Genomic DNA, 22473 nt, shown 5'->3' with positions numbered 1-22473 from the left:
CTTACTGTATGTGCCTATAATTGGAGCTTTTAATGAGAGTTGTCATCTCTCTTAGAGAAAGAGAAAGAATCACTTTCATTTGCTTAGTTTAAATTCATAAATGCAGATTTAAAAGTATATGTTGATTATGACAGAGATTAAAGGTAAATGAAATTGAGAGGGAGTTTTGTAAAGCAATCCTGTGAAATCCTATCTATGGGAGACTTTTTCTTTTACCACTTCCACTTAACATTCTAGATTTCAATTAATAACCTGTCTTTTACAGGCAACTGTAAGTAAAATATCTTCCTGTGACTTTGCTGCTTTTCCTGCCACCCTATCTAGAAAGGTAAATGTGAGGTTATTGAGATAGATTTGTATTGCTTTTGCTGTCTGTTCTCTTCTGTGAGAAAAGAACTATATTGGTTCTATTTCGTGCTCCATAATTTCCTAGAACAATAGCATCAGCTCTCTATATTCCTCCAATTGGACTGGAAAACACAGTCTGAAATTTGTAAGTAAGGCTTCTGTTGCAGAATGTTGATAGTGAGTGGTTCTTGTCTGAAGTGTAAGTGCTACTTTACTACCGTAATGTTGTACGATTGGATCTACACCACTTTGCCTGTATCACTTGAATAAGAGCACAGAGAAGGCATTAGAAACAATCTGAGCTGTGCAATTTTGTAAGCTTAGAACATATGCTCCTTTTGCCCTTAAAATAGACACTTTTTTTATTTTCTGCATGAACAATTCAGCACATATCTCAGCAGTACTGTACGTCTGTTGTTTACATGAATAGTGTTGTTGTGTGAACAGTAGATACATAGAGGAAGTTTCCAAGAGAAGAATGCCTATGAGTGAAAGAATAACATAACCAAAATGCATCACAATTTTTACACTAAAAGGAATGAATTTACCTAATTCCTTCTCTTTGAGCACTCTATGTAATAATAACTTGAAAAAAAATGATTTCATTATTTTTTTAAATCATGAATCATACCTGATTTCTTTATTTTCTCTTCTTCTGACATGTGAAAATATTATGATTAGATTAGCATGGAGTTAATACAGTGTTTTTCTCCTTCCTCCTTCTGCTTGAGAGAATATAATACAGTGAAACAATTAAATAAAATAAATTTGCTTTTATGTACATTTATTTATTTATTTTAGATATTAAAGAATAGTTACTCTGGTAGTCCCATCAGTGTTTAAGCATTCGTGAATACTGTATCATTAGATTTTTATTAGTATTAGTGTTATAGTATTATTTCTATTATAGTAATGCTATTTCTCATTCTGTTACAATTTCACTTGAGGAATATATATTTTCTCTCATATTAATAAGATGGCTTGAGAAAGGTATACCTTCAAATGATATGAACTTTAATTTACCTATTGGAAATAGTACCTTACAATAGATATTGTATTTCCCAGGGAGGGGACAGTTTTCAGGTTTGTCTAATAATGTTTCTCTCTTCTGCAGATATTGATGAATGTGCCTTAAAGACTCACACTTGTTGGAATGATTCAGCCTGTATAAACTTGGCAGGGGGGTTTGATTGCCTCTGTCCATCTGGACCTTCCTGTACAGGTGATTGCCTGCATGAAGGGGGCCTGAAACGGAATGGCCAAGTATGGACATTGAAGAAAGACAGATGTTCTGTTTGCTCCTGTAAGGTAAGTTCCTATGAAGTTCTTTAAAAAAAAACACTTCTACCTTGATTTGGTGTTCCTGTCAGTTTTGGGTAAAAGTCCATCTTCAGAATGATAGCTGAGGCGGCAGACATTCAGAAATTCTATCAGTGACTAGAAAGAGCTGGATTAAAAGACAGCACACACTGAACACAGCACTACAAGAACAGGTACTAAGCACCAGATTTATAGAGCAGAGGTCCCCAAACTTTTGGGCACCAGGGACCAGTTCTGTGGAGAGAGGTTTTTCCATGAGGGGGTATGGTTTTGTGTGCTGCCTGAATCTTGTGGATGGGGCTTTGCTTATTTGTGCAGACTGGTTGCTGGCATGTCACAGCCCGGTACTGGTCCATGGACCAGGGGATGGGGATCCCTGCTATAGAGGCAAGGTTCTACCACACTACACAAAATTCAAGGTGCAGCCTGTTCAGAAAGGCCTCAGAAACAGTCAACCTATAGTGGAAGGGTAAAAGATGCAGGTACAAGTACCTGGCATGGTGTATGGAAACTTATGTACAGTGTGTACATATATACCGAGTTTTTTTGTTCCATATTATGTGTTCAAACAATATTATTGCAGAGTAAAGTTTTAAGAGTTTATAGATAATTTCTGAGTGAATGAAGAAGGAGTTGATAAGAAAAAAATATCCATATGAGCTCTCTAATTTTATGACTTTGGGGTCATGGCAGTAAGACACACATTTTTTTCCCATATCCACATGTTGCTTCTAAGAGTATGTTGCTATATTTGAAATAAACTTTTCTTTATAGACAAAAGATGCCCATTGAACTTCACTTGCTTATAACTTTATTTCATTCCATGACAGTTCATTTATAAATTCAGCTGTGTATTTGAAATTTCACGATGCTGGTTTGATTATTACTGTTTTTATTCTATATTGAGAACTTAGGGGTTTGCATTTTATGTTCTTTTTTATTGTCAGTTAGTGGGTGGCTTGTAAAGATTCTGAAATAAATTCATTGAAATAAGTTAATTAAATGAAACAAAATTCAGGATTTCTTACACAGTTCTATAATTTGACTGTGGCCAGCTGTTGTTGTTGTTGTTGTTGTTGTTGTTGTTGTTGTTGTTGTTATTATTATTATTATTTTAAAAGCATATGAAATTTTCAGTTCAGCTGAAGTATTTCTTTGGATCCTGTCCTACTGTAGACCTTAGAATTTACATCTATAAAAGCCATTATCTGAATTTCTCTGTTGACATGGATTTTCTGATTATTATAATTTATACCGACATTCATATATCTGATCACTGGTGATCATATAGACCCAAATTCTTAGGTCCTTCTTTGACTTAAGGGAAGGTCAGTGCCAGGTTGATGGAGTCCAAGGCCTCCTTAATCAGCTTTTTAAGATTTATCTTAGAGTGAATCAAGACTAAAAGGGCAATCAGCAGTGAACATTGATATTGGTAAGCAGCTAATTATGACTGGGAAAAATAAAGATTTGACATAGTTTCTTATTCTCTCTTTATACAGCTTTCAGTCACAAGAAAAAGTACTAGTTGCAAACAGTGGCTTTATCTTCAATGGCCATTGCCTGTACAATGAATCTTGAAAACAAGGTCAAGAGTCTAGTAGGAGGAAATTAGCACAGAGAGGCATCAAAAATCAGGAAATAAGCATCTCATACTACTAGAATTCCTATATTATGGAAAGCCATGGGTCATTTAACCATGGGATTTTATATAGATCATGATTTTCTGGATTCACATTATGTCCTTAAGTCACTTTTATGAACTACAGAGACTGAATTCATACAACATACAACATACTAATCCAGAATTCAATAAACCATCTGTAGCTTCTTCAATATATTTGCTATATTTCTTTCTTTACTTTTCAAAACACCCATCTCATAAAACAATTTTTCTCAGTTCATGAAGTCTGTGAATATTTATCTCAGAATATTTCTGTAAACAATACTATCCTGAGTAGGCTACACTGTTTCTGATTCAATGACAGTTTGCTGGAATTACATACATGTTTTTCTCAGCATTTGGTGCATTTGAGAATGATGAAGTTACTATCAAAGCACACTATTTACAGCACTTTCAATTACAAAGTTATTAATTAAATCAGAGTATTAAATTTTATTTAATATCCTTTATTAAATAGTTCTAGTAAATTGTATACTTTTTCCTGTACTTTTAATTGATTAAAATGGAATCCTCTGCCTTTGCCATAAAATAAAATTGAATAAAATGTTCCAGGAATGAGACCATAGCTTGTGAAAATGTCTGTGAAAGGTCTAATTGATTATTACAGCTGCGTGTATGTAGAAAAAGATAGTCAATCCCTAACTGATGTTATCCAGTGCCGTAAAATTGCGATATATGAAAAATAGCTCTTCTTCCTTTTCTGGAAAGGACAAGAGATTATTGCAGCTACTATTAAACATAATCTTATAACTATTCACTTTGAGTCAGTTTGGATTTAATTAAATAATAAATAAAAAAGTGTTTGTTCCTATTCATGAGGACAAAATATTTACTAGAAGTAAAATCCTAACATCGTAATTAATGAACTGCTAACAACATTCACTACCTTTAATAATCTGAGGCAGATTTATTTTATATTCTCAAAGAGGGTCCTTCAAATCGTATGAGATGAAGATGAAAACAATAATGATGATGATGATCATCATCATCATCATGGTGATCGTGATCGTGATCATGATCATTGGATTGCTACAGACTTCTCTTTAATCCTTTTTGTTATAGTTGTTTTCGGGCCAAATGCGGGAAGTTTAGATTTTAGCATTTAGCATTTCTGTATTTTAAAAAAATTAATGAGAGACAGATATCCAAAATTGGTGATGGGCTCCAAAATGAGTGGATGAAACTTAAATAGAGGTAGGCTAATTACCTTCAAAACTTGATTCAGTCTAGCTCAACATGTCACCATATATTTGAAATGCTTTATGTTCTGAATAATGAAATATAAACCTTGAACAAACAGGAACACAACACAACACACATTTTTCCCGTATCCATATTTTACTTCCAAGAGTATGTTACTATATTTGAAATAAACTTTTCTTTATAGATAAGTGATGCCCATTGAACTTCACTTGAGATCTTTCAATTTATAGTCTCCTATTTGTTCTTTTTTACCAAGTCAGAATCAGAATGCACATAATCTCAAAAAGCAACACATATTTTAGGCACATTTACACTTGTTACAAACAAATGCATATGTGCCATTAAATTCCTTCTTTAGTATAAAACAGAGACCTGGAAAACCAGTCTATAGAAAGGAAGCCTTGCCTTATGGACCACCTTTCCTACTTTGCCCCAGATGTCTCATGTTTATGACTAAGTTTTTGAAAGAAATGAATAATTCAGCTTAATCTATATAAAATATTTTGCATAATTGAGAAATTCTCCTTATCCGCTTCAATTACCTCTGTGTTCTTGGTTACATGAACTAGTATAACAGCATATTGGGTAGGGCACAGTTATTGTCCTCCTACTGATCTTCTTCATCATAATGGGAAACTACAGTTAGAAGACTTTGGATCGAAATCTCTGTTACCATTTTTCCCCACCCATTGATCCTCTGAATGCATTATTTGTTGAAATTTTCCATTTTCTACAGTTGAAAGTTATTTTATAGCCGGGTCTGCTACATATTAAGTTTTGGCTGTCTTTCACAGTCAGAGATTTCTCAACTTCATTTTAAAAAAATGAATAAAAAGTGCTGTACATAGTTTAGATAAGGGGAAAAGTAATGAGGAGTTCATCTAACTATGTACTGCACTTTTTATTCATTTTTATTCATTACTTTTCCCCCTTATCTAAACTTCATAAATATGAAATGTGTTATGCTTTTAGGGAAAAATGTGCATTCAGTTTGTACTTTATTCCCCCTGGTGCAATTGAACATGCCTTATTTTACTGCATATTTAAGTTGGATTTATACTAATAGCAGTCATTGTAATTATTCCCTCCTTCTCCTCCTTCTCTCTTTCTCTCTATCAATATACATAATGTAAAATACAAAAGAATAATAGGTATACTCCTAAGTAACAAGGTATAAAATATTGTTTTAAAAATTGACTTCTAATCAAGATATATTTATAGACTTTTATTCTCTGGTATGTATCATACTAAATATAGAAAGTACATTCACTAGTTTGTACAATACATTTAATATGTTTGATTATTATCACTTTATATGATTAACTTTGTTTTAAATTGCAGAGTTCTTTCCCCCCCCTTATTAGTACAAGGATAAACATTTGTGGAGATTGGAAAAAAGTATGCATTTTTTTTCTAGAACTCAGGAGTTTTCTTTCCTCACTTGAATTATTTTATGTTTAATAAAATATTATTACTGTTGATAAAACACCCTGAGTCAATTCCAGTCAGTATTGTTAAAGGGGGAAAGATCCAACCCAAGCCCTCTGCTATGGCAGAGATCATTTGTCACCACAGGGTCACATATTATCTATATGTCAATGATATGCAGTTCCATATCTTGACCCTTGGTCAGACAAATGTTGGTGTGGAAATCCTGTCACAGTGTCTGGATACCATAAGGGTCTGGATGAGGAGAAAAAGGCTTAGGTTTAGCCCTAATAAAATTGAGTGTCTTGAGTGGCAGGTTAAAGGACCTACCAGTCATAATGATTTACCATCTTTAATTTTGGATAGTGTGGCACTGCCCCATATAGAACTGATATGTAATTTGGTGATCTTTCTGGTCCTAGGGTCCTGCTCATCCTATATGCCTTACATCTCTTCTTGGATCAGGAGGCCCTTCTTTGTTACTCATATCCTAACCAACTTCCATTTGGACTGATGAAATAAGGTCTCTAAGGCCACCTAGAAGCTACAAATGCAGTTATGAATGCAATTATAGGCATCCATGTAGTACAATTATAGACAGTTTTTCACTTCAGAGTCACAAGAGTAGATCACATGGCAGGGCAGACAATCTGTAAAATGGTGATATTTTCTAAAAAGCATTCTTAAAAATTAATCAATCAATAATACTTAGGATACAATGGGGAGAATGCTCATTTCTCACCTGTTGAGAATAATTTAGTTTAGAAATCAGTTGGTCAGCCAAAACATTAACAAGACAACATATCTTAATATTCCTTTCAAGTAGAACCTCTTCCAACCTGAAGATAAAAAACTCAGCCAGGCAAGTGCAGATTCTGCTTCCTTACATTCCTATAACACTTTTTCTAATGTTTTTAAATTTTGACCAGTTTTTCTATAGGCACCATTGTTACACTTACATAGCAAGACCAAGCAAGTCCATACAGTAGATTGGGGTTTTTTGGGGGGGGGGGTTGTTATTGATGGCTGTAGTGCTCTTTAATGATATTTTTGTTTGCACATATTTTTGTTTGCTATTTTGTTTAGCAAGCACATGTTTGCACTGCTTGCTAAAAAAAAAGCTGTGCATTTCACAGTGCACATATAATTCACAGGTCTGAGAGTAAACTCCAGTTAAAAAACTGGTCGCCATGATTTCACATTGTTCTATGTATAATAAAAATAAATGAGTCTGGCAAGAATTTAGTTTTCTTTTCTTTGGCCATAGGTTTAAATGCTTCCTTACTCTTAGTTCTCAACTCTTATCTTGCAACTTGCAGAATAATCAGAATGGGTACATTTTATTTCAGTTTTGAAGGAAGCTATAAACAAGGATGGTTGAAGTCAGCACATCTGGAGGGCAAAATATTCCACATATTTCTTTTTCAGGATAGACACTGAGCTTCAGTTTGATTGTGTGGTTTTATTTCTTGAGCTAAGTACAGCTGTCCTTTCGGATGTCCAAAACAAATATTTCATTAATGGATGTGTTAATTAAGGGTCTCCATAAGTTGCACATTAAATAAATGGCAATATAAATGCAATATTTAAATATGACCCGCTAACTCATTGTCAAACTCATTGTGATGGGTATATTAATTTATAACCTTTTATTTAGTGGCATTTGCTTTTATTGCTTCTTTGTTTCCTTAACAGGATGGCAAGATCTTCTGTCGAAGGACAGCTTGTGATTGTGAAAATCTCAGTGTTGACTTTTTCTGTTGCCCAGAATGTGATACCAGAGTGACCAGTCAGTGTTTAGATCAGAATGGGCATAAGCTGTACCGAAGTGGAGACAACTGGACATACAGCTGCCAACAGTGCCGCTGTCTGGTATGGAAGTAAAAGAGAAAAAAAAAGAGCCTTAGAGTTTATAATGATCAACCATATTCTAGAGTTCAGAATGTTCATTATGAACAAATCTATTCTTTTTTGACACAGCATTGCTATGTAGTTTTTCTAACATTTAGTCTCTTCAGAAAGCTGTTGCTGAGAGACTTAATAAGAAAGGGCCTGTCTCAGTCAAAATTAAAGCCATTGCAGTGCAATCATACACATACCAACTTAAAGTGATTATTTAGTGAGTTCAATGGAGCATGCCCTTAGGCAAATGAATATAAGGATTGCAGATTTAATCGTGTTTCTCAACAGAAAAAATGGACCTTCAATAATATTCTGAACAATCAGATTTCCATCTGATATAATGCTAAACCAAGTGGTAACAAACCTCAGCAGAATATTTCCTATTTGAATGTCACACAATTTCTTATTACAATCTAAGACAATTGTAGCTGTGAATGGAATCAGAGTCTTATACCAGTTTCTTTCTTCTTGTCTCTTGATTGATCAAGGCCTGGTTTAAAATAACTACTCAGTTACTCCTTGAGGGCTCCCAAAGGGCAGCAACAACTTTCCATACTAGGCCGACAGACTCAGGATAATGCTATTCCTAAACAATATAGCATTCTGCAGATGACCTAATGAAAAATATAATTCATGTAATATTTTGTCTGTTACAATAGGAACCAGAACGGCACATTTTGGGACTCCAAATGGAGCAGATTCTTCACACCTACATTATAATGGCAAGGAGTATAATATGTCCATTTCATTATTATGCAAAGACATTTGCTCTTTCATTAACTATCTGTATATATTCAAGAGCATTTCACCCATGTTGTCTGATCATGCAAAATCAGAAAAAAAGAATAGTGAAAAGTTTATGAATGATGGTGCATTTTTTCAAAATTGTTTGGAAAGTTGCTGGTTCGAGTAAAACACTGACTACAAAATACATATTAATCTCTACAATGTAATTGTTGCTTCTTTAAAGAAATGATAATATTCCTTATCCTAAAATCTTAGAATTTTACAGTTGGAAGGGGTCACACACTGAATCCAATTAATTCAACAAACGTGGACTTTCTTGTGTGTGACAACTTTGTCCCTGCAGTCACCCAGAATAGGCTGAACCACTTTATCTTCATCTCCAGAGGCTAAGACACCTTATCTTGCTTTCGTTCCATTGTGCTTTTAATTATACAAGATTGTAGTAAGTCTCTTGTACTTGCTGGAGAGCAATGCAATAAATTATTTACTAACACATTCTTAGATGACAGTTACAGTATGAATTCATAATACTTTGTAATTATTTCTTGGTATTTATGAACAATCATGTAGCATTTTGCTTTATTAAAATAAGCAAAATCATCACTATTAAAATGATGTGAGGCACAAGTGTTGTTGTTTTTCCTTTTTTCACTTCCAAATTAATATTTTGCATAAACCAGTAAATTTATTACAAACTGTGATGTCTGCAAGGGGAAGGAGGCTTCTAGACAGGCTTGGATCTTGAATGTCTGTATCAAATGTTTTCCCTTTGTACAATGCATAGAATAAATCGCAGAGAAGGTGACTGAAACGTCAAACTTCTGTGACTCAAAGATTAAAATAGTGAATGTTAGAGAAAGAGATAAAAGAAAAATCATATTCAATGCTGATTTTAAATTCTGTCTGTCTTTCCCTAACAAGAAGGCATATGTTCTACCAGGCAACTATAACAGGTGGGATAAAGATTCAGGATTGAATTCTGTGCCTGATAAAACACAGCCAAAGAATATCTGTTGATTTGGGATTAATTTAAAATTTAAGAATCAGATTAACTGCATCCAAGATTATTGAAAGAATTTGCTGATAATCTGCCAAACTTTATATAATAGAGGAAGGGCAACATTTGTTACTCACAAATGGGAAAACAGTATCCACAAAACTCCAGTTCAATCAGTCTAATACCACTTTTAGATATTTGAAAGATTCTACACTATATCATTTGGATTTCCAAATTATATTATATGTGTGTGAAAGGGAGAGAGAGAATGAGAAAGGGAGAGAGAGAGAGAGAGACTCTGGGTGGCCTATAAATTGGATTTATGACAAATTAATGTTAAATATGTTATTATATAATTGCCATATATAAAATAATTATGTTAATTATTAGCATTCAGCAGATTCTAAGGTACATTTTTAAAACACATAACTGACTTAGAGTTCCTTCAATGAAGCAATTTAATTTTTTGAATAGTTCATATATAAAGAGCATCTGATATCCTTAGTACGTTCTGAAGTCCAGCCAATGGAGCATCTGTCCATTGCATGGGGCAATCTTATCATATTTAGATAAAATATATTTTGATCAAAGAACCCAGATCCATGAACAAAGTGTCACTGCATTATTGCATAGCTTATTGTGTAACTTTCCATTACTGCCCTGGTTTAATGCAATTGCAGTCTAAATATCTATTTTTTTAATAATTATTCAATCATAATATTAATATTTTGATTACAGAAAAAGTTGTTTTTGAAGTTTTATGCCTTACACGAGTACCAATTTGTGTGTTGATGGGTCTCTTTTGTTTTTCATAGGAAGGTGAAGTGGATTGTTGGCCACTTGCATGTCCAGCCCTGAATTGTGATTACACAGCAATGTCAGAAGGAGAATGTTGCCCTCATTGTGTCAGTGACCCTTGTTTGGCTGATAATGGTATATATGACATCCAAAAAACCTGTCTAGATGACTATGGAATAACACGGCTAAGTGGTTCAGTATGGACAATGCTTGGATCTCCTTGTACGACTTGCAAATGCAAGGTATTTATATAGAGGTCAAACATGGTGTAGCACAGAATATATATGCAGACTGGATTTTCTTTTTAAAACAATTTTGCTATTTAATTTCAAACAGCAGTAAGGTGGTGCAGTACAATGAGTATACCATAATAAAATTATGCAAAACTAATTATGTGATTATCCTGGGAGGCTGAACCAGAACTATTCAATTGCTCTTTAACTTTAAATTAGTGTTCTTACACCTTGGAGAGTTTTTAGATATGCATATAGGATCTTCTTCTTCTTCTTCTTCTTCTTCTTCTTCTTCTTCTTCTTCTTCTTCTTCTTCTTCTTCTTCTTCTTCTTCTTCTTCTTCTTCTTCTTCTTCTTCTTCTTATTATTCTTCTTCTTCTTCTTCTTCTTCTTCTTCTTCTTCTTCTTCTTCTTCTTCTTCTTCTTATTCTTCTTCTTCTTCTTCTTCTTCTTCTTCTTCTTCTTCTTCTTCTTCTTCTTCTTCTTCTTCTTCTTCTTCTTCTTCTTCTTCTTCTTCTTCTTCTTCTTCTTCTTCTTCTTCTTCTTCTTCTTCTTCTTTTGCCATATCCGTTATCGGACGTTGGCGATCATGTTGACAATCCTGTTTTTGTCAGCAGCCACACGAAAAGTGCTGCTGAGTTTTGTCCAAACCAGTCCCTTAGATTTTTTTTTATTATTGAAAAGTTTTATACGAGTTTTAAACAATATCCCCCCCCTAAAATAACCCCTCCCTCCCTCCCTCACTTCCCAGAGCTGGTTACAGGGTTACAAATAAACAAACAAATTCTAAATAAACTTATCCAACTATACAAATAATAAAATCGATAATATACTTTAACTCAAATACAAAATAGGAAAAAAATTAACAATATAAGCATTTCCAAATTAAAATCTATAAATAATTCATAATCTGCATAATGCATTTTAAACCCATATCATAACCCATATTTACTCTACATATAATTTATCCATCTTCACCTCGCTGAGGTGTATATTTCTTTTAAAAACCATTCGTCCATAATAAACACAAAATTTTCCCTCCAATATAACCTAACCAACAAACTTACGTTCAATAAAATTGGCTCTTTGCTTTTTACCCTTAAGAAAGTCTATTAATACCCTCCTACTTAAAAAGTTTCAGCAAACCATTCATCTTCTAAAATTCTCACCAACAGAGATCATTAAAATTTTAAATTCTTTTACACATTTACCCATAATATCTCATAATTATTTTTCACTTTAAATTAAGAATTTATAATATATATACTCCCAAATATTTAAACTTTTCCACTAAATCAACATCTTCTATTATTCTTTTACTTTACATCTACATACTACACAAATCATTCACTGTTCCTTTAAAATTTGTATTAAATACAAATCATTCACTTTTCCTTTAAGACATCTTCTATCTCAAAAAATTACTACAAAAGTTCATCATTTCCTTTTCTTTATTCCAACATCCATCTTCTGCAGTTCTTTTATTTACATCTATAGGCTGCACGAATCATTCTCGGTTCCTTTAAAAAGTCTTCTGTCTCAAGAGACTGCTGCAAAGGTTCAGCCTGTTTGTCTCCCACATCCAATAGCATAGCACTTTCAACTGGCTGCTCTTCCAACTTTTCTTCTATTATCTCAGGTCATAAAGATAATGGAGAGCCCACCTTCAAAACCGAAATGTAAAAATCTTTTGCCTTTGACATTGTATTAAGTCTATAATATATCCCCGCATAATTCAGGACTATTCCAACTGGTATATCCCATCTGAATCGAACCTGGAGTTTTTTGAGCTCATGAACCAAAAAAGCAAAATCCTTTCTTTTTCTAAGAATTTTTGAAGGTATTTCTTTTAAAATTATAACATCTTGATCTGCAATTTGAAATCTCTGCTTATAAAAAGCCTGTAAAATTTCATTACGAAGTGATCTCCTAGAAAAATAGATAACCACGTCTCGTGGCAAATTCCTCTGTCTCGCAACCCTAGAATTAACCCTAAAAACTTTTTCCGTCTCTCTCAATATTTCTTCAGGCTCAGCCCCCAAAATAAGAGCTATATCTTTTACCACCACTTGTCTCAAATCCTCTTGAATATTTTCCTTCATTCCCCTTATTCTTAAAGCAAATTCCATGTTTTTGTATTGTAACATAGTAACTTCATCCTGTATTATTTCCACATTATTTTCCACTTTGTCAATTCAATCTTCCAGTTTTTCAAAATTTTCCATAATATCATCAATACGCTCATCCAGAAGATCTATGTAACCAACAAACTTTTGAAACACAAACGCTATGTCCTCTGTCAATTTAATGAATTTATTTTCAATAAAAACCTCCATCTCTTCTTTAATCTGTTGTGCCTTTTTTTCCAAGGCATCCTGTAAATCTTTAAGTATACATGCTGGAGACAATGGAGAAGGTGGTGGAAAGTTAGACTTAGCTTGCTGAGCTGTCTGCATTACCGGGAAGATCGAGGCTTTAGAAGCAACAGAAGCTCCGAGACGCTTTGAAGCCATTTTATTTTTAAGACCACTTGTAAAAAGTCTGCTAAAATCTTATAAAATCAACAAATACCCCCCCAAAAAAAAGAAAAAAGGAGAAGGGGAAAAAAGACAAAAGCCCCCTTAAAAGGAAAAAAGAAGATTCTTGCAATTTATACAAATACAAAATCTGTTACATTGTTCCAAGTAGAAGTTCCGGTCCTTTCACTCAATGAATCAACATCTCAGCGCCATTTTTCACCACTCTTAATTAAAGGAAGGAGAAGATAAGTTCTTTTCCAGAGTTAAAGTCAGAAATAATCCCCATTTTAGTCTCTACTGGTCAGCTCTGTCTGCTTTAAATTTTACTCACAAGTTCATTTTAAGCGCAGATGTGGAAGCAGCGTCTAGCTTTGCCCTGGAAAAATCAGGGCAAATGCATCCTGGAATGTGGAGAAAACACCCCAGACTCTGTGGGAGCTCACCCTCTGACCACCAAAAAAGAAAACTTTAGGGCATCAGGGAGCTCTACCACTATCTGAGGAAAGCTCACCTCCTCCTCTTCGCCCGGGGAGAGAGGTTCCAAGCCGCGAGACAGCTGTTGCTTGCTGTCTCAGCTGGCTTTGACATATCCCAGGATGGACGGCTGAAAAAAGCCACCATTGCCACAGCCATCACCTCCGGAAGTTCCCCTTAGACTTTGAAGCCATGATGTTCTTCTTCTGCCTGGACCTCATATGCCTTCAATCTTTCCCTGGAGGATTAAATAGAGAAAGCCGTATTTTTCTGGGTGTCACATCACATATCTGAACTATTCTAATTTTCATTTTTTAATTGTTTTGATGATTTCCCTTGGCTTTCCCAGACAGCTTATCACCTCCTCATTTATATAGGATATAGGATAGTGACATTTAGGATCATGACATTTATTACAGGTGTGCATTATAGTCTTATGTACTACATATACACATACATACCTGCCTTTTAATGAATCCCAGTTGTGGATGCCATATATTTATGTTAAATTAATAAATTCTAAGTGAAAGAACCCTCTCTCTTTTCCTTTAAAAGAGGTGAATCATGCAGAACAAAGATCAGAGAAGATATGGCTTTCAAGTGATATTTCCAAATTAATGAGGAGATGGTTTTTTGACATCTTTTCAAATTTTTAAAATTAATCATTAAAAATAAACAGACATTAAGACATTAATATCAGTTAAGTAGACAGAGAAATGGGAAAAATGTAAATTAGCACTCATAAAGGATAAAGGATTAACCATAAAAAGCAGAATGAGTTTTTTTTAACAAAAGAAAAAAAGGATTTTATAGATTTTCTTAATTCACTGAGACGGTTGCGAATATTTCCATTTATTTAGGGAAAAAAGAAGCAAGGAAAACAGTGAAAATTATTGAGTAAATAATAATAATAATGATGATGATGATGATGATGATGTTGTTGGAAGGGACCTTGGAGGTCATCTAGTCCAACCCCTGCTCAGGCAGGAAACCCTATACCATTTCAGAGAAATGGCTGTCCAGTCTCTTCTTAAAAACCTCCAGTGTTGGAGCATTCACTGCTTCTGGAGGCAGGTTGTTCCACTGGTTAATTGTTCTAACTGTCAGGAAGTTTCTCCTTTGTTCTAGGTTGCTTCTCTCCTTGCTTAGTTTCCACCCGTTGCTTCTTGTCCTGCTTCAGGCGCCTTGGAAAATAGCTTGACACCCTCTTCTTTGTGGCGATATTGGAACACTGAGATATTGGAACACTGCTATCATGTCCCCCTTCATCCTTCTCTTCATTAAACTAGACATACCCAATTCCAGCAACCGTTCCTTATATGCTTTAGCCTCCAGTCACCTAATCATCTTTGTTGCTCTTCTCTGTACTCTTTCTAGAGTCTCAACATCTTTTTTACATCGTGGTGACCAAAAATGGATGCAGTATTCCAAGTGTGGCCTTACCAAGGCATTGTAAAGTATTAACTTCACGTGATCTTGATTCTATCCCTCTGTTAATGCAGCCTAGCACTGCGTTGGCCTTTTTGGCAGCTGCAGCACACTGCTGGCTCATATTTAGGTAATTGTCCACTAGGACTCCGAGGTCCCTCTCACAGTTACTACTATTGAGCAAGGTACTCCCTATACTATACCTGTGCATTTGGTTTTTCTTGCCTAAATGTAGAACTTCCTTTTTTACCACTGAATTTCATTTTGTTAGATAGCACTCAGTGTTCAAGTCTGTCCAGATCCTTCTATATCTTAAGCCTGTCTTCTGGAGTGTTGGCTATTCCTGCCAGCTTGGTGTCATCTGCAAATTTGATGAGTTCCCCATCTATCCCCTCGTCCAAATCGTTGATATAGATATTGAAGAGCACTGAGCCCAGAACGGAGCTCTGGGGCACCCCACTACACACTTCCCTCCATGTAGATTAATGTAGATTAATACTTGATGTCTTTCATTGTACTCCATTCTGTTGACATTAAGGGGTTTCAAAATCTTCAATAATAGAAATGTCCACCACAACAATCTAGTGTTACTCAGAATTCGATAACAGACACCGTTCATACTGCATCCAGAGGACTCTGCCCTTGTTCATCATTAATCCACAAGACTAGACTAAGCTATATTTTCTATTTCCATGGTGGAGGAAAACCTACAAAACAAAACCTAAAAAGTGGCCATACACTTTTTAATAATATCACTGATTAGTAGATGATAACCTGTAGTCCTTTAAAAGGTTGAAAGGCTTGGTTGTGGTCCCCAACCAGAATTGTCCACCCCAAGTTTAGTGGAATTAATCCAGCTACATGTGCAAGCAAAATTAATTTCGATAGAGAATCATAGAAGAAAGAATGTTTCTGAAAAACTATTCATGCATAATTCTCTAAGATAAAGTAAATTTTATCTTGAGCATATAATGCATCCAACCTGATAATATGTTAACTGGAACAATATATCACATTTATTGTTAAATTTGCCATGGAAATAAGAACATGAGAACTGTACTGAATTAATCCAAAGCTAGCCCTATGGGAAGACATGCAGGAACAGAATAAAATTGCATTTCCTTTTTGTAGCATAATGCTTATCCTTCATATGTCTGATTTCCTTTTAAACTAATCTAAGTGAGTTGCTCAATATTATGTGAAGAAGAACTTCCTTTTATTTCTGTTTAATATTTAGCTATATTTTATCATCACTCTATCAAAGCAAAATTAAAAAAAAGTTCAGGTAAACTTTTGCCTCTCACCATCTATACTTTAGGACTCCTTTGCCACAGTTCCCCTTACTTCCATTTATCTAAATCAGAGAATGCCAAATGCTGTACCATTCCTCATGTGGAAGATGAGGTAACCCATAGATACTTTGGTTCACATTTTGCATATCTTTCCCAGATTGACATCATATTATACACCCTATTTTTTTTCCTTGCAGATGGTAACTCAGGTAACTATAACCTCAGCAATTCATGATTTATTATATGTGTAGAGTAAGGACAAATTTACTACGTTCACATTATCCTTGAAAAAGCTGATTTGGTCTCTCTTACATTAGAAATAGGTTTACAAAATGTTCATGTTAAAGATCCAGGTTGTTACTGTCCATATGAGAAGATTTATTTTCTTCACTTGTATTAATCTCTCCTTTTTATCTTTTCCTTCCCATTCTACACAGAATGGAAATGTCTGTTGTTCAGTGGATTTAGAATGTCTTCGCAACAACTGAAGTATAAACCTGGGACAATTCTTTTTGTGAGGAAAACTGATGCAATTTTCCACTTTCCAAACAAATGCAGTGTAAGTAAGAGGTGGAAGTTTTGTACAACAGACAATGATCTAAGTCTCTGAGGACGATATTTGGGAGTTGCCTTTGGGACCTATCACTACACTTGCTAGGCTTCTCTCTACTTTTACAGTAAAATGCATCTAAATCAATGGTTGTTAAAAGTTTTGAGTGTTGTAAATTACACCCTTTTTTGTCAAATCATTTGCAAATGCATTAAAATTATTCCATCAGTAAAATGCAGTGTATTGATTTGTTTAATTTTGTAGAAAGATCACAATGGAATTTCCTGTTTTATTTTAGATTTAGATCAAAGTTCTACAAAATAAGGCTGCCTGTGGTTTTGTCTCATATTATTGGCTATTTAGTCTGGAGGTCCCTGTCGAATGTATTTATGAAAATATGTATGTATGTACAAATTGCATAATACTTATATTTCATAGCTGTCAAACATTATAAAACATTCCAAGGTACATTTGACTTCTACGGGCTGAGAATAATCGAATCCCAGTCTATCTTTATGAAAAAAAATAAATAAGAAGGAATAATGGCACAAGTTTAATGAAGTGGCAAAAAGCATTTTCTTTTGCAGACAAATGATCTAGGAGCAAAATCCCAGAGTGGAAGAAAAAATACAAAATTATAAGGTTTTCATCAGCAGTGCTCCTGAGCTTAGTCAGAACATCAGGCCATGTTAAGTTTAGCAAAATGTTGTAGTTTACAAATCAAACAATAAATATTGAATGTAGGTGGAATTCATACAGGGTTGTGTAGCATTAAATAAAGCAATCAAAGGGCTTTACATTTACAAGATTGTATGTGAAAAGTGGTTTTTTTCATATTTACATCAATGTACTTGAGTTTATAATCTCTCTCCTCAGTAGTTGCTTTGGTATAATAACATCTACCATTCTCCATTGCAAATGATGTAATGAAAAAGTTCTTCATCTGTTCCACATTACAAGTTGTAAGGAAGGTGTAAATGTCACTGCAGTTAACTGTAATTTCAGTAGATCACATAATAGTCTCCCGGTTCCAATTTTCTTTCAATGTATTACATTCACCCTTGGCTCTATTTTCCCTCTTCTGACATTCACCCAAATGTAATGTATTAAGTTAGTTGTCTGTAAAATACTACTTAAAATCATAAGCTTGGGTCCAAATTGTAATTAAACATTTGAACTGTGCGCAAAGGTTAAGCTTGAAGGATAGATAACTGCTGTGAGTTTTGCTAGGTTAAGACTTTGGTATTACTAATACAAGTCCTGTCTCAGCCTAGAACTGACAGCTGCTGATATCCAACTGGTTTCCATGCCCAATTCTTCTCCTTCCACATAGCATATACTGTACAAAGTATGGCTGTATGGGAACTGAAAAGTGAAATTTCCCACATTCAGATGCACAGCCACAAGCAATGCTGAACATGATCTTCAGATCTATAAACAATGCAATATGGCACATAAAAAAAATATCACTGGATATAAATGAAAGGAAGACAAAGTCCCCCCCCCACTCTCTGCAAGGATTACCTTTGAAACAGAAGGCTGCTTACATTAACATAGGGATGTAGCCATGACTGAAAGTGAGGGGCAGGGAAGAGGTAGAGGCATCTACTGTAAATGATGCAAATAAGTGGCTAGAACAGAAATCTGGAAAAATGTCAAAAGCTTCTTCCTTCTCAGTCATTGAGGGAGAAAAGTCCATAGATGCAGCATCTCCTTTTTCCCTTATTTTACTAGAACCTTAGGTTCAAGATGCAAAGGCAGATACTGGCATTTTCTCACAATACATAAAGCCCCCTCAGAGAGGATGCTTTTGCCTTACTTCCCTTGAACAGGGGTTAGCATCTGTAGGATTTCATAAAGACTGAATAATATTTTGAAATCTTCAGTATTCATACCTAGTAGGAATTGTTTTCTTCCCTCAACACACACACATACAGACACAAACACAGAGAGAGGGGGAGGGAGGAAGGGGGAGGAAGGGAGACTTTGTTTTTTTCCTTCCCTTTCCAGTTGGACTTACCCCTTCTTCATTCTGTTCATTTGGTTTGGTTTGTCATAGTTTCTCCTGGAAAAAAAGAAGACTATGGTGTGTCCTCTGTATCTGGTGTCAGTATGTAATCCATGTATAAAAGAGAATAGTTTGTATATGCAAACAGGGAAAGCAATTAATTTTAAAAATCAGTGCCTTACTTTTCAGGCAATTAATTTTAATCGGTAGCTACTAATTCAATTCATATGAATTTAATTTTTTGTCCTCATCCTAATCTTTTTGAGGAATGTGGAATCTAGCCTATCTGACATCCATACACACATGCAAGCATGTTTCCTGCCTGAGCAGGGGGTTGGACTAGTTGACCTCCAAGGTCCCTTCCAACTTTACTACTATTATTATTATACATACAGTTAAGGCAAGAGCAGGTAAATCCTAGGTTTCAGCTGTATATTGCAAAGAAATCAGGCAAGACATGGTATCTTTATGTGTGTTTACAATCTTTTCTTCTATCTAATTTTCCTTGTTTTCAACACACATATTAAATTCATACTTCTCTTCCTTTTGGGAAAATTTGGTTGTTGCATCTGGACATTCCTGTTAAGCAGAAGGAAGGTGTCTTGCTGGCACTATTGCCCCTATCTTGAGTCACTGGGTTTTCAAAGCATTTGTGGTCTTTATTCTGCTTAATTACCTTGTATTATCTTTGATAAAACTTGGGGGAATATTCAGAACTAGATCCTGCACAGAAGTATATAATGTTTGCAACCAAGAAATAAAAACCTGACTCCTAAAAAAAAAAAAAAAAAGAGTGGGCAAAGAAGGCTGGTCTGCTGGGATGAAGAGAGGGCAGGAGCATGAAAAAGTGAAGATGGATCCCACCCCCTTTTTACATGTGTCATACATATGGATAAAGATGAGGTGGGAATTTGCACAATCTTTTTTTGTATAATTTTTATTATGTTTTTAAAAGATAATTTAAAACTGATATAAACTAATATAAAGAAAAAGAAAAGTAAGAGAAAGAAATGAAAGCAAAAGCTAAAAATGCAAAAAATGCAAAAAAAGAAAAAAAGATAAGATGCAAAGAAGTAACTTCCGATTTTCTTTATAGCAGTTATAAGTACAATAACTTATACTTAAATTTATTTCATACTGTATGGTTACAACTCTCTTCTCTCTATAATTTAATCTGTCTAACCATCAAAACCATAATTCGTAGGTCTACTTCTTCTCTTTCATGCAAAGAATGGGGTTTCCAGGCAGCAATAAATATAGATATTGTCTTTTCTTTGATCAAAAAAACTCAGTTCATCCATCTCAGCTAGTTCCATCAACTTCACCCACCATTTCTCCATTGTAGCTAATGATTAATCTTTCTATAGTTATCTATACAACAATCTCCATGACATTTTTTCCAGTTAGAACTTTGTACAATCTTGGGTGCCATCATTACTTTTTTGATGTTCACCGAAGATGAAAGGATAGGCAATATCTGGTTCCATATAAGTTTCAAGAATCACTGTACTAAAGAGATATTACTTAATATTAAGAAAGATCTAGGGTTGTGTACACACTATTTAATCTACACTGGGCATTGAAATTTACCCAGATATAAGTGATAACACTGCAATGCAACATAAAATGTCCTTTGATCAGTAGCTTTGATGCACATAGTAGAATTATTCAGTGCATTGTTTACTTCAATGAATTTAATGAAACGAATTCCCTTCATACATAAAATGAATGTAAATGTACAAACAATTCCCCATCACAAAAAAAAGGAAAAACAAAGGCAGCCCAATGTATGTAGGACTCCAGCTTTGCTTTTCATTTTTAAACTTTTTTCTTTCTTGACATACACTATGTATTGATTATATTTGCATTGTTTAACAATGGTATTATAAACTGTGTTTTTTAAAATCCTCAAAGGACATTTGTAAACCATGCCATTAAAGCATTTTGTAAACCATATTGTAAAGCCACTGATAATTCAATTGGAGGAAATAAAACCGTGCTTTGGGATGTAAACGGGAGTGATTTAAAACTTGTGGCATCTAAATAAACTCCTGAGTACAGCTCTTCCTGCCTCCATAATTTTGTTTCAGACTTGGTGTGTGCTGAATTTTGGAAAATTCCAAATCTGGGAACAATAATTTTAAAAACTCTTTCTTGGGCAATTTTCTTGATTATATCTCAGAATGGGGTAGGGGAACTATAGATCTGAAAGAAGTTAAGGTATTATGGGCTTTTTAATGTTCTGATCCTCAACCATTAGGCTACATTTCTCAATGGAGTGTACTTCACAGTAAATGTATCATATATAAATAATACATTTATTAAAAATAATCCTTGTGATATAGTAATTAATGAGATTTGATTTCATGTCTCTATTCAACCACAGAATTTCTCAGTGACGTTGGGTTTATATTATGGAGTTGCAAGAATAAAAGTTGGAGAACCTTGTATATTACTCTAGGTAACATTTTTTCAGATGCCATTATTAATAATTATTAAAGGAAAATACCACCTAACTGTGCTAGTTAGCTTGGGCCTCCAGCAAAGGGAGGGGGGGTGTCAGTGCAATGGAGGTGGTTGATTGAGTAATAACAGATCCCACCTCCTCCTTGCTCCGCCCCCACACTCCCCATGTGTTTTTGGTTTTAATGTTTGTTTTTAACATTTTATGTTTTAGCTTTTATGTAACTATAAGCCATCCAGAGTTACTCTATGGTAAGATGGGAGGACAATAAATTTAATAAACAAACAAACAAACACTTTTTTTATCGGAACCAAAAGCAGAATATCAGTATTTGCATTATACATTATACATTATACATCAATGAGTAATTGTAAGAATTTTCAATAGTCTAGGATCAACTGAAACATTTTCGAAAATTGATCAAACAGCCTGAGTAACAGCAGAGTATAATATTCTAACCTTGGGCCAATCTATACTAGTATTTTTTTTCTTTTTTACTATAATCCCTGGTTTAGTATGATGCACTGGCTGTACTCCTCAGTACATTTTGAAGTTGTAGTCTATTTTGTTCTCTGCTATTGCTTCTATAACAACTTCGTTGGTGATTGAAATGCACATACTATCATAGCAAATTTCTCTCTCCTAACTTCTCTGACTAGAGCAGAGGAACTATGTTCCATGAGCAGAAAATTAATGTTCTTTAAGCTATTTTTCACTATGTACCAACTTATTTATATTTCTGTGAAAAACATTAAGATGTATCCTTCATATACAATGCAAAGATATGCACTCAATTATTGGAATTTTTTGAAAGAAAACCCAGCATAAAATGGCAGATGAGGGAGAAAAAAATATATTTTCTTTATTAAAGTCTACTTTTTTAAAAAAATGTTTTGCAAAACAACCTCCATTCTGCAGCATTGGTATGGAAGCATAGAGTCAACGCATGTGTCAATCTTTATGTGTACACAATACACAGATGCCCATGTACATGCCCACACTCACACACATTTAAATAAACAGACTTCTTTCACATTTTCAGTACTGTATATAGTACTGTATATAGTATAGCTATATA

The 22473-nt window shown here is 34.4% G+C and overlaps 1 protein-coding gene across 1 annotated transcript in view; it reads left to right on the top strand.

Annotated features, from left to right (window-relative positions):
- The window catches only part of LOC120304595 (protein kinase C-binding protein NELL1-like), a 104043-nt gene extending 83049 nt beyond the window's left edge, over positions 1 to 20994 (top strand). Inside the window, exons 4-7 of the mRNA XM_039335380.1 lie at positions 1463 to 1656; positions 7679 to 7855; positions 10445 to 10669; positions 16811 to 20994. Of these exons, the coding sequence (XP_039191314.1) occupies positions 1463 to 1656; positions 7679 to 7855; positions 10445 to 10669; positions 16811 to 16861 (647 nt within the window). The 3' untranslated portion in view covers positions 16862 to 20994. The remainder of the gene's footprint in view (positions 1 to 1462; positions 1657 to 7678; positions 7856 to 10444; positions 10670 to 16810) is intronic.
- Positions 20995 to 22473: the final 1479 nt, after the last annotated feature.

Source organism: Crotalus tigris, unplaced genomic scaffold (genome assembly GCF_016545835.1).
Source record: "Crotalus tigris isolate CLP2741 ecotype Arizona unplaced genomic scaffold, ASM1654583v1 scf7180000017640.511899, whole genome shotgun sequence".
Taxonomy (NCBI): domain Eukaryota; kingdom Metazoa; phylum Chordata; class Lepidosauria; order Squamata; family Viperidae; genus Crotalus; species Crotalus tigris.
This window is presented reverse-complemented; position numbering and strand designations above follow the sequence as displayed.